The sequence below is a fragment of the Trichechus manatus genome, unplaced genomic scaffold (assembly GCF_000243295.1).
Source record: "Trichechus manatus latirostris isolate Lorelei unplaced genomic scaffold, TriManLat1.0 scaffold00194, whole genome shotgun sequence".
Classification (NCBI taxonomy): Eukaryota; Metazoa; Chordata; class Mammalia; order Sirenia; family Trichechidae; genus Trichechus; species Trichechus manatus.
Window position 1 is genome coordinate 2684941 of NW_004444130.1, and position 13852 is coordinate 2698792.

General features: G+C 39.1%; 1 protein-coding gene across 1 annotated transcript in view; it reads right to left on the reverse strand.

Annotated features, from left to right (window-relative positions):
* Nucleotides 1–10293, reverse strand: part of GLG1 (golgi glycoprotein 1) — a 148283-nt gene extending 137990 nt beyond the window's left edge. The window contains exon 1 of the mRNA XM_023741903.1: nucleotides 9860–10293. Coding sequence (XP_023597671.1) covers nucleotides 9860–10279 — 420 coding nt within the window. The 5' untranslated portion in view covers nucleotides 10280–10293. The remainder of the gene's footprint in view (nucleotides 1–9859) is intronic.
* Between the last annotated feature and the right edge of the window lie 3559 nt (nucleotides 10294–13852).

Below are 13852 nucleotides of genomic sequence, written 5' to 3' on the forward strand. Positions count from 1 at the left end.
AAAAAAAAAAAAAAAAAAAAGGATTTACAGCCTTAGATGCCCTATGGGGCAGTTCTATTCTGTCCTATAGGGTTGCTATGAGTGAGAATTTACTGGACAACAGTGGGTGGGTCCTATGTACCGCACAGGGCTACCAAGAGCTGCAAATGAGATAAGGATTCCATAAACTAAATGTTGTATAACATATGTTGACTTAGAATATTTACGAATTTAGGGAGAAGACTGTTAGACTTAGTTTTAAAGAGTAAGAATATTTAATGAATTCCTCTGTGACATTTCCATTTGGTTCCACACTTCCCCTATTGTAAGTGTTAAGTTTTTCAGAACACATTATTTTATATGAAACAAAATTCCCAAGTCACTTTTTCACACCAAGTAGTAATCTCTCTTCTCCCTCTTGACAATAGTTTTCAAAATGACAGAAAGGGAAACAATGAAATTGCTAGAAAGGCAGACACTATCTACCCAAAAGATAAACAAGAGGGACAATTAGGTTGAACAATATGAAACTGTTTTTAAAAGTCAAAAATGATCAAATATTGATAATTTCTTATTGTTCAATCTAATAAAAACAATGAAGCCAGAAAACATTGCTTACAGGAGAGTTGGTGCAGAGTGAGGTATTGGGCAATATTTTGGTACAGAAAATCCCCAAATCACTGAACATAAAATCTTTCCCAATAACTAACATTTACATAAGGAGCCCTGGGGGTGCAAAAGTTAAGCGCTCAGCTGCCAACCAAAGGTCAGTGGTTTGAACCCACCAGCAGCTCCACAGGAGAAAAGACCTGGTGATCTGCTCCCATAAAGATTATAGCCTAGGAAACCCTATAGGGCAGTTCTACTCCATCCCATAGGGTCACTATGAGTTGCAACTGACTGGACTGGAACACGATAACGTTTATATATAAACCCTGTAAACTCAAAAGCTGTAACCCAGTATGCTCCAAAACCCTACACTACTATTTGTGGGTGTGGGACATCAGATGTTATGTAGAGAGCTAGTGGGAAGTAAGACTGGAGAAGTGAAGCTGAAAACATCAGGCTAAAGAATGTGAATTTGTTTCCAGAAGAGTAAAGGAACCATACCAATCTCTTCTGACTTCCGCTTTCACTGCCCTAACTTCTCCTATGTCAGATATATCTTCAAGATCAAAATCAAAATATATAATGGTATAAATTCTTGAAATCTCCTATAATGATAAAAAGAAAGAAAAAAAAAGACACACTAAAAGCTATTATCTTTATACATAATAAATAATCAGGTCCTAATGACCTGATTTTAAACTTAGAGAGTTTTAATACAAGCTTGAGAAATTTTAAGGGTTTCAATACTATTTAAAACCAAGTCTGCTGCCTAATTACCTCTGAAAGAACCTTTACATACTAAGAATATTTTCTACTGTTGTTAAAGTATGATTAAATTTAGTATTTATACTTTAATATAGACTATTTCATAGGCAAGAGAAAATATTTCAACCTTAGCAAAACAAGAGCAAAAGTCCTCAAATATTACTTTCCCTCTGAAAAGTTGACAACTTTCAGGAAAATTTCAGTGATTTTTTAAAAATATTACCTGATTTTACAGAGCGTAAAAAGATACAATCAATGCCTTTGGTTTCTCAGCTGATAAAATAGCTATGTTCCTAGTCATTCCACTATGCAGAAGCGAGGATCTGTTTTAAATAACGAATTCATCGGACTATCAGAACAAATTCTTTTTTTCTTTTTAAATATAAGAGTTGAGTTTCCCTTGTCTGATAGGCAGTACCATAAATTCCAAATTTAGGCATCACTGAGGCCAAGAGAACTAAAGATCATTTGGCAAAACTGAGTTCCTTTAATCCAGAGTATTCATCCTTTTGCAGTCCATAATCTCAAAGTATGCACATTTTAAACACCTGGTAAAGACTCTACAAATGTTTGTGACCTTACTCCAAAGTTTTCTTGAAGGGGCCTTGTAAGGATTATATAAAAGGTGTAGAGCATTACAGTTGAAGTCGCAACACTGAAAGCATGAGCAACAAAAGAAAAAATAGATACACTAGACTTTAACAAAATTACTTTGCCGCAACAGGACTTTATCAACCAAGTGAAGAGACAACCTCCTGAGTGGGAGAAAATATTTAGTAATCATATATCTGGTAAGAGTTTAATATCAAGACTATATAAAGAACTCCTACAACTCCACAAAGAGGCAAACAACCCAATTAAAAACTGAGTATAGGACTTGAATAGACATTTCTCAAAAAAAGATATACAAATGAACAATAAGTACATGAAAAGATACTTAATCTCATTTAGTCATTAGGGAAATGCAAATCAAAGTCACAAGAGATATTACTTCACACTCATTAAGATGGCTATGATCAGAAATACTGAAAATAACACGTTTTGGTAAGGATGTGGAGAAACTAGGGCCCTCATCCACTGTTGGTGGGATTATAAAATGCTGCAGTCACTGAGGAAAACAATATGGCAGTTTCTCAAAAAGTTAAACATTGAATGAACGACCCAGCAATTCCACTCCTACCTAGGTATACACCCAAATGACATGAAAGCAGGGAATCAAACAGATACTTGTACACCAATGTTCACTGTGGCATTATTCACAATAGGCAAAAGATGGAAACACAACAACAGATGAACATTCTTGTTGTTGTTAGGTGCTGTGGAACTGGTTCTGACTCACAGTGACCCTATGTACAACAGAACAAAATACTGCCCAGTCCTGTGCCATCCTCATAATCGTTGTTATGCTTGAGCCCATTGTTGCAGCCACTGTGTCAATCCATCTCATTGAGTGTCTTCCTCTCCTTCACTGACCCTCTACTTTACCAAGCACGATATCCTTCTCCAAGGACTGGTCCCTACTGATAACATGCCCAAAGTACATGAGGCAAAGTCTTGCCATCCTCACATCTAAGAAGCATTCTGGCCATACTTCTTCCAAGACAGATTTGTTTGTTCTTCTGGTAGTTCATAGTGTATTCAATGTTTTTCTTCAAAACCATAATTCAAAGGCATCAATTCTTCTTTGGTCTTCCTTATTCATTGTCCAGCTTTTGCATGTATATGAGGTGACTGAAAATACCATGGCTTGGGTCAGATGCACCCTAGTCCTCAAAGTGACATTTTTGCTTTCTAAAACTTTAAAGAAGTCTTGCAGTAGATTAGATTTGCCCAATGCAATATGTAGTTTGATTTCTTGACTACTGCTTCCACGGGCGTTGACTGTGGATCCAAGTAAAACAAAGTCCTTGCAACTTCATTCTTTCTCCATCTGTCATGATGTTGTTATTGGTCCAGCTGTGAGGCTTTTACTTTTCTTTATGTTGAGGTGTAATCCATACTGAAGTCTGTAGTCTTTGATCTTCATCAGTAAGTGCTTCAAGTCCTCTAGGCTTTTCACAACAGATGAACAGATAAACAAAATGTGGTATATCCATACAACGGAATATTATTAAGCCATAAAGAGAAATGAAGTTCTGATACACGCTACAACACGGATAAACCCTGAAAACATGCTAAGTTAAATAAATTAGACAAAAAAGGACAAATATCCCATGATGCTACTTATATGAGATCTCTAGAATAGGCAAATCATACAGACAAAAGTTTATTAGTGATTACCAGGGGCTGGAAGGAACCCTGGCGGCACAGTGGTTAAGGGCTCAGATGCTAACCGAAAGGTTGGCAGTTCGAACCTACCAGCCGCTCCGAGGGTGAAAGATGTGGCAGTTCTACCCTATGAGGCAGTTCTACTCTGTCCTGTAGGGTCGCTATGAGTCCGAATTGACTCAATGGAAACAGGTACCAGGGGCTGGGGGAAGAGGAGAATGGGGAGTTACCGCTTAAGCGATACTGAGTTTCTGTTGGGGTGATGAAAAACTTTTGGAAACAGACAGTGGTTACATAACTTGGTGAGAGTAATTAATGTCACTGGATTGTATACTTAAACGTCATTAAAATGGCAAAATTTTTGTTATATGTATTTTACCACAATAAAATTATAACAATAAATCTAAAAAAAATGATAATAACAGTAGTTATAGTTAGTTTCTGGGCAAGAAATATGGCTAATACCTATAAATTAAGGTATAACGGGTTAAAATTAACACTGTTTCACATAGGCATTTTTTACTTATTTTTATTTTTTTAAATAAAAATACCCAATGATTGAATTAGAAAGAAAGAAATTAAAGGTTCAAGTGAGCTATATTTGAATCCAGGGCTGCCTAGCTCCAAAGCCCATTCCATTTTTCCCCTTACCACACTGTTTCTCCTATCACAAGTTCCACATGACTATAGGATCTTTTCTGATTTTTATTTCATATAGTAAGTGTGTTTAGTAGGTGATACTAATTAACATATGACTGATTTTGTTCATGATTAACAAGTTCCATCTTTGAAGTTATTGTCCACTGTACATTCTTTATCACATTACAGTGCTGATTTGGCCAGTGCAAGAATTGTGAAGACTTCTGTTAAGTGACTTGAAGACTGTCTAGTTTAAACTTAAATAATAAGTGAACACTTCCTAGGTGCCAAAGCACTTTCTCTGGATCTTTAAAAATGGCTTCTTTTAGACCAGACTTAATGGTCTGACTGAGACTGGAGGCACCCCGGAAAGCACGGCCCCTGGATTCTCTATCAGCCTAGAACTAAAACAATTTCCAAGCCCAACTCTTCAGACAGGGATTGAACTGGACTGTGGGAAATAAAGTGATACTCGTGAGGACTGTGCCTCTTAGCTCAACCAGATAAAAGAGACTAAATGGGCAGCTTCTGTCCAGAGATGAGATGGGAAGGCAGAGAGGGTTAGGAGCTGGTTGACTGGACACGGGGAATCAGGGACAGAAAGGAGGAGTGTGCTGTCGCAGAATGGGGCGAGCAATTAGGGTCACATAACAATGTATGTATAAAATTTTGTATGGGAGACTAACTTGAAATGTAACCTTCATTTAGACTACAGCAATAAAAAAAAATGGCTTCTATTTCTTTTGTTCTTTACATTTTTTTTATTTTGCTTTTTTATTAGGCTGTTTTTGCATTTGAATTGATTTAGAACTTATCCACATTCTCCTGCTTGATTTTTCTCACCTATCATTTCCCTCCACTGTTTATCTTGCTTATAATTTTAAATACACCTCACAGAATTTTTTTTTTTTTAAGGAATAGAAAAACCTTCTATTTTACAAGCGTACAGATCCAGAAATTCAACTCAGTACTCATTTTCACTATGACTCCTCTTACAGTTATACACGTTATCAAGCCTTCAGTAAGAGAATTTAAAGATGCTGTAAATACCACACATTCAATCTAAACAAAATTTTCTGACTTCAGTAAAATTATAAAAGCTGAATGAAAATAGATGCCTGGTTCTCTTTTATTTTTAGATTCTAGTCCACACTTCTCGTTCCTCCACACTGTATTTTAACACAGATACAAGGGTTAGTACTGGCACAGTCCTGAGGGCCATCACTGAGGTTCTTCTAAAAGTTTCAAATTTATTTAACTCAACCTACTGACTTCCAGTTTTATCAGAGTACTGTTGCTCTCAAGTTGATGGAACTACAGAATCCCTTACAACTCATAAACTAGGCATGCTGAAGATAAGATCCATTCATTAACAAGATTAGGAGGCATCTTAAAGTTGCTAAATTAAGAATGTCATGATATGAACCACCAATTTAAGAGGAGAAGAATGAAAAGTACTAAAAAGCTTTTCTTCTGATCTTTCCAACAATTTCCTTTACTATATGCTCACAGCATTTAATTTATCCGTCTCTTATGGCACTTCCTACTTTAAAACCTGTATTATGATTTAATACAGATATCTTTTTCTTCTTCTAGATCAGTACAGTCCAAAAGAAATATGTGATCCACATACATAATTTTATGTTTTCTAGTAGTTACATTAAAAAATAAAATTAACTTAAATAATTTATCTTACTTAACCAATATATCCAAAATATTGTCATTTAAATAATCAATATAAAATAAACTGTACATTTTTTTCGTACTGTCTTCTAAATCAAGTGTATATTTTACATTTCCAGCACATCTCAATTCAGACTAGGTCCGTTTCAAATACTCAAAAGCCACATATGGCTGATGACTACCACACTGGAAAATGCAGTTCCAGATTACAAATGCCTTACGGATGGGAGGAGGGGGACAGAGTTATCTTACAGTTAGACAGACTTGCTTCCAAATCTGAGTTGCACTACTTACTGGCTCAGAGTTCTTAATCTCAGTTTCCTCATTTACAATACATCTCTCATAAGATTAAATGACATGTAATGCCTAAAATGCATCTGGCACCTTAGGAAAGGACACACAGAAAGCCCTCAGTAAATGCTTACTATTATCATATATTTGCATCCTCCAACAAGGAGTACCAAATGTAGTGCCTTACACTGATTACAGACTCAGTAAATAATGTAGAGTAACTGAGGATGAGTAAGCTAATAGAAGCAGTTTTATACTTCAGAGGAAGAAAAAACCCAAACCTGTTGCTGTGGAGTCGATTCCGACTCATAGTGACCTTATTTAAAAAAAAAAAAAAAAAAAAAAAAACCATTGCAATTGAGTCAATTCCGATTCAGAGCGACCCTATTTAAAAAAAAAAACAAAAAACAAAACACCAAACCCGTTGTCTTTGAGTCAATTCTGACTCATACCAGCCCTACAGGACAGAGTAGAACTGCCCCATAGGGTTTCCAAAGAGTGCCTGGTAGATTTGAACTGCCGTCCTTTTGGTTAGTAGCCGGCCTCTTAACCACTAAGCAACCAGGGTTTCCAACTGATTCATGACTCATGACTCATCTGAGAAGATTAAAAAAAGAAGAATCCCCCACATAACACATACCTTCAAAATAATTACCAAAAGGACCGAGGAAAAGTTGTGAACTAATCCATAGCCTACATGCAGTCTATATTATAATTTACACACAGATTTTTAATTTGTTCACATGTAATACATTAGATAAATTGAAAGTATCTGCTGAAATTACTCAAAGGTAATCATAAATATCTTTAAGTAAATTTTGTAAGTGAATTACTATACAAACTTGAACACCACACTAGAGAGAACCTTGAAAGATTCGATCTTAAGATTTAACTTAACACTATATTCACCCACGTTGATTCTAAATAAAAATCTGGTTTAGTATGCTGCCATTTAAATACTCACATGCTCTGCCTTGTCATAATTCTAACAGCAAGTACAGAGAACAATCTTCACTGAATTTGTATCCAAAGGGATTAAAAAAAGCACACGTGTCGACTTCCCTATCAAATATCTTACCTACTAAGCACAAAATATATTAGATACATTTCTCCTCAAACGTGTCTAGTTAAATTCTTTAATTAAATACTATTTCAAACACATAAATCAGACTTAATTAATTCTCAAACTAAGTGGAATAAAATTTTATTCTGCAGTCTTTAAAGAAAAAAAATGTTTAAAAATAAAGTTACCTCCTGAAGAATACACACAGGTGTTTATGCTACTCCTTTCAATTTTTCTGTATATAAAATTGAATAGAAATTCATTAAACTGGAAATTTGGACACCACTACCAAAAGAAATACCTCCACTTATAATTTACATGATACTATAAGGTTAAGAGCTACGGCTGCTAACCAAAGATAGGCAGTTCAAATCCACCAGGCGCTCCTTCTCTTCGAAACCCTATGGGGCAGTTCCACTCTGTCGCTAGGAGTGGGAATTAACTCGATGGCAACGGGTTTGGTTTCTTTTTTTTTTTTAATAGGGTAGCTCTGAGTCGGAATTGACTCAATGGAAATGTTTTTTGTTTTTTAAATAGGGTCACTATGGGTCAGAATTGACTCTACAGCAACGGGTTTGGGTTTTTTCTTCCTCTGGACTATAAAACCGCCTCTATTAGCTTACTTATCCTCAGTCACTCTACATTATTTACTGAGTCTCTAATCAGCGTAAAGTACTACATTTGGTTCTCAGGAAAATGATAAAGGAAAGAAAGTACCCACCCTAAATAAGCTGCTATATCATCCCCATAAAGGAAGAAAAATGCAGTTACTGAAATAGTGCCCTTGCTGGGAATCTTACAATCAATTTCAGAGCTGGGACTAAATTTCCAGACCAGGTTCTTTAAAGTATCCACTAAATTAAACAGACTCCAAAATTAGTCAAATTTAAGTTATTTATAGATCATGTATACTGCTACTCACTTCCACGTGTATGACTACGAAAGACTGCTGGAGGTTTCCAAATGTCCTTAATGTACTCAAAAGAAGGGACATGCATTCCTTGAATGGGCCACTTTTTGACACCTTCCCTAGTAATGTCCTGTTTCTTCCAGAAGCTACTAACTCCTTTGGTCACCGATATTATGACCCTACTTTGAGGAAGCAACTTCCATATCCTCAAAGACCAAACAGAAAATTCCAAAATGCTTGGCAGAGTTAAGAATATTGTATCTTCTGGAGGAGTAACTGAAGTATAAAGCTGTAGATGAGAAGTCATCTAAGGCCCCGCATTTCTGATGGCTCTGGAAACTTCCTTTCTTTCTGTCTCCTGATTATGTGTGTCTTTTCCTCTTCTGAATTATTTTTGTACAGAATACTAGAGCAACTATCATAGTAGGATGAAGGGGACGAAACTGCCAACAGTAGCAATTTTCCACAAACCTGTGGTCTTCCTGTGGCCTTGAATACCTTAGACAATTCTGATAACACAATTTTCTAAATGAAACTGTACCAAGCAACAACTTTATTCTACTTGTCAACTTCCAGGGCTAATTCTATGTATGTTTAAGCACCGGACTACCAGCAGAAAGGTTGGCAGTTCAAATTCACCCAGAGGTGCCTCAGAAGTAAGGCTTGGTGATCTGCTTCCAAAAGGTCATAGCCTTGAAAACCCTATGGAGCATTTCTACTCTGCACACGTGGAGTGGGTCACCATGAGTCTGAATCGACTCAAGGCAACTAACAACAACACCTTTTGAAAAACTATCCCTAGCAGACCTGCTCCCCAACTTTGAGAATTGTCAAATATGCACGTTTGTCTGTAGCATTACATCTAGAGAAATAACTTCCAATGTCACTGAACCGAATCACATCAAACAATAGCAAATCTTGATCTCATTAAGAGTTACTGTTAAAATCATATTCAGATGTCAGAAAGGCAAGCTCCCAAGGCCCAATCACAAATACTATGCAATATTACAGCTTCAATGCTGCCCCAACTTCTCAAGTTTTAGGGTTCCAAGTCACTTGGAGTAATAGCTTAAACACAGATTCACTACAAACTGACCAAAAGAAGTGAAGAAAAAAAGGTATACATTACTTTCAGCACCAGGTAAATAAACATGTGGTGAGGAATGGGGTAAAGACAGTAAATCCTTCTGCTGACAACAGTGCACATCAGAACAGAACCAGAGTTAAAACAAACATATCCACTGCCAATAAGCAGCCAAACATTCTTTAACAGTTTAGGTAGGCCAATCATTTTTTTCATGTATAAACGTATTGCTGCAAATTGTCCAAGTCGAAACAGAATGGCAAAATCCTAAGCAGATCTTCGGCGAGGAGCCACTCTGCATACAGCATCACACAAAAGACAGGAGCAAACAACACGCTCTGGGCCTTCGCCGATCGAGGCGAGCGGGGGTCTACGCTCCAGACCCTGGCACCAGAGAGGGAAAAAGGAGCCAGTGAATGGAGGAGTGGGGTGGGATCCTTTTGTCCAAATGCGCCAGGGGATGAGGGGCAGGGAGGAAAGGATCAAGTGCCGCACAGACGAAGCGAAGCAGCAGCCGACCGGCGTCAGCGGCTTCCAAGGCCCTCCAGGCCCCGTCCCGCCTCCTCACCTCCCTCACATCCTGCAGGCACTCCAGCACCGCCAGGTTGTTGCTCCAGGTGTGCTTGGGGCACACACGGGTCACGTCCTCCCTGCAGGACTCTTCCTCCGCCAGCTTCCAGGCCCCGCCAGCCCCTGCTCCGCCCCGCCGGGCCGAAGGCCCACCCGCCGGGAACGGCGGCTGCGGCGGTTGCTGCTGCTGCTGCTGCTGCTGGAGCTGAGGTGACTGAGGCAGCTGGGGCAGCTGCTGAACCGCCGCCACGGCGCCTCCAGGCTGCCCTACGAGGGGCACAAAGTTGGCCCCCGGGCCGTGGCCCTGGCTGTGGCCGCCCTGGCCCTGGAGTTCCCGGGCCTCGGCCGCGGCGATCAGCAGCAACAGCAGCGCCACCGACAAGCAGAACATCCTCCTTACACGTCCACACGCCGCCATCTTGGATTCGCGGCGATCTCGACGCACCCGCCGGCGCCTCGTATTTAAATGAAGGGGCGGGGCATCTGGGCGTGGGCCGGCGTGGGCCGGCGTGGCCCACCGAGCCCCGCCCCCGCCGCCGCCAACCTGCGAAATGGGAGTAGAGCAGGCGTGGAGGCCCGGCTCCAGCGGCCCACTCCCTGGACTTCCGCGGGCCGGAAAGCGGAGCTCTTTATCGTGGGAGTTGCTGGTGCTCGGTAAAAACCCTGGGTAGGGCAGCTTTGCCTAATTCTCTTGGTTGTCGTCACAGAAAAATAAAAAGGAATTGGGGTTGCCACAACAAAGATGGCCGGTGGAATATGTAGCCGGTTCAGTTATTTGCGAGGGGTTTAAAAAAAAAAGCAATTTTATGTACGTAGACACTACCAGGAGTATTCCAGAAACGAAGAGCCTGTCTCGCATCTTTCCGCCCTTCATCTGCTTCAAAAGCCTTTCTTACCCAAAGAGCAAGGCAGTATTGAATAAAAGTTAAGAGCGCAACTCCCGGCGCCACAAAACACTTGGGTTATTTAATCCGTGCGGTTCGGCAGACTAGAGAAGTGAAGAAACAGATGAACTTCTCTGAACTTCACTTTCTCATCTGAAAACAGACGAGAAACTCTTAATTTAATGTGTCATTGTGAAGAATAGAAATCATAAGGAAAGTGTTGGTCCAGAATGTTTTTAGTTGCCTTCAAGTCAATTCCGACTCCGTGTGTTATAGAGTAGAACTGCTCCATAGGGTTTTCTGGCTGTAATCTTAATGAAGCAGATCACCAGGCCTTTTTTTCTGCAGTAGAGCTGGGTGGGCTAGAATCACCAACCTTTAGGTTAGCAGTAGAGCACAAACATTTTTGCGCCACCTAGGGACCCCGGCCCACAATTTAAAAAAAAAAAAAAGCGTTGTCAATTCCGACTCATAGTGACCCAATAGGGCAGAGTAGAACTGCACCATAGGGTTTCCAAGGCCATAATTTTTAAGGAAGGAGACTGCCACATATTTCTCCCACAGAATGGCTGGTGGGTTTGAACCTCCAGCCTTCTGTTTAGCAGCCCAGTGGGAAGATGGTTGACCTAACCCAGGTTTCCTGGCCTCACTGACTTTTCAATAAAACATATCTCTATCACAAACTAGGAATTCATTTTAACCTTTACTGTACCCCTTGGTTGCTGATATTCACTTTCCTAATTCATTCACTCAGTATGTATTTGCTTTTTCTTTAGTATGCTAGGCATTGTTCAAGATCTAACTTACATAAGTGATCAACAATGAGAGTAAACAAAAAGCAAAGATAACTCAGATGGTGTAAATCCTATGAAAAAATAAAAGATACGTGGTTGTGACTGGGGTAGGGTGGGGTTTTATATAAAGGCAGCTAGGGAAAGGATCTCTGAGTGATAACTGAGCTAAGAGCCAACTGGCATAAAGATGACATCCATGTAAAGAACTGGATCTAAAGTGTTCCAGACAAATTAACAAGCTCAACGCCCTGAAGTGAGAATAGGCTTGGCATGTTTAGCATTCAGAATGAAGGCCTGTGTGGCTGAATTGAAATGAGGGAAGAGAGGAGTAGAAGAAGGGGCTAGAGAGCTAGCCAGGGGTCAGATAATATAGGATCCTGTAGGAAGACCCATATATATATGTAATTGGAGAGATTCCTGATTCCAACCATGACTAAGAGTTTGTATTTCCCCAGGGTGGGGGGAGCACTATAAAAACTAGATAGAATATATAAAACATCTTTTGGAAGGGATTAGAAAGCAACCAATGCAGTCAGGAAACTGGAGGCTACAATCCTTGAGAAAAGGGAAGGACATAGGAGAGCTGCAGCTGATTTTTCTCCAAGTGTATTTATTTTCCAAACCGTGGCCCAGAGGAACAGAGCCCACACAAAAAAGCAGCAGTCTTAGTTCAGAGCTTCCAAAGTGGCTGGGACTTAAGGGCCAAAATGGTGGAGAAAAGGAATATGCAGAGAAAGGTAAAAATCTGTGAACAAATTTCTCTCAAGTCGTTGGCTGACTCAAGCTGTGCATGCAAACCCAGAAGGAAACAACAGCTGAGAGAGTAATAAACTGAACAGAGATTACAGCAGCCCCATAAATGCTGAGGAAATAGAAGTTAAGAGTTTAAACTCTGCTGAGGTAATAGAAGCCTTGGTAAACACTCCAGGTTTTCAGTTGAGATTTTAGAAGTAAAGCCCACACCCCAGGAAAAAGACAACACCTTAGGAGTAAGGGCCTTGTCCTAGAAGAAAGGGCAAAACTGCAATAGACTAGCCCTCATAAACCCCAAAAAACATGCCTCAGTGGGATCAAGGTGATCTACCAGTAACCCGTGAACAGGAAGAAACCTTAACCTGCTTTGGAGAAAGATAACATCATCCAGAGCCTCTACAGTTTTTCATCTACATAGTCCAACATCAAATCAAAAATTATGTGGCATGCTAAAAACAAAAGTGAACTAAATTTAGTTCAAAACTGAACTAAATTAATAACCAAAACCCAAAACAAAAAAAGGCCACAAAAATAAACCATGTATGATTGAGATAATGAACTTACTAGATGGCAACTTTAACTGCAATTAATATGTTAAAGAAAATAAAAGATAAAATAGATCAAAAATAGAAAATTTCAACAGAAAACTGGAATCTATAAAAATAATCAAATGGTCATTCTAGAACTTAATTAAAAATTCTTTAGATGACTTTAACAGCAGCCTGGACATGGCAGAAGAAGACAGAATTAGTGAACTAGAAACAGGTCAATAGAAAATCTCCAAAAGGAAGCACAGAAAGAAAAAAGAATGAAAACAACAGAAAAGAATGTAAGAGATATGTGAGACACAATAAAAAAGTCTAACATACATATTACTAGAGTCTCAAGAGAGAAAGAGGATGGGGCAGAATCAATATCTGAAGAAGCAATGGCCATGAATTTTCTAAAACTGATGAACAATATCAACCTACAGATTCAAGAAGTTCAGTGAATCCTAAGCAGCATAAATACAAAAAATACCACATTTTGGCATATCACAGTCAAACTGCTTAAAATAGAAGATAAAGAGAAAATCTTAAAAGCAGATAGAGGGCAAAAAAGGACACATTATCGTCAAAGAAGCAATAAGACCAATAGATACATTTCAACAAAAACTATGCAATCTGGAAAACAATGAAGTAATATCATTGAAATATTGAAAGGAAAACAAATAAAACACACAAAACCCTGCTGCCAGTCTAGAGTTCTATACCCAGGAGAAATGTACTTCAAAAATGAAGGTAATATGACACCAAAAGCATAAGTAATAAAAGAAGAAAAAAAAAGATAAGTTGGACTGCATCAAAATTTAAAACTTTAGTGCATCAAAGGACACTATCAAGAAAGTCAAAAGAACCCCGAGAGTATGGCCCCCAGACACCCTTTTAGCTCAGTAATGAAGTCACTCCTGAGGTTCACCATTCAGCCAAAGATTAGACAGCCCCATAAAGCAAAACGAGACTAATGGGGCACAACAGTCCAGGGACAAGGACTAGAAGACAGGAGGGGAAAGGAAAGCTG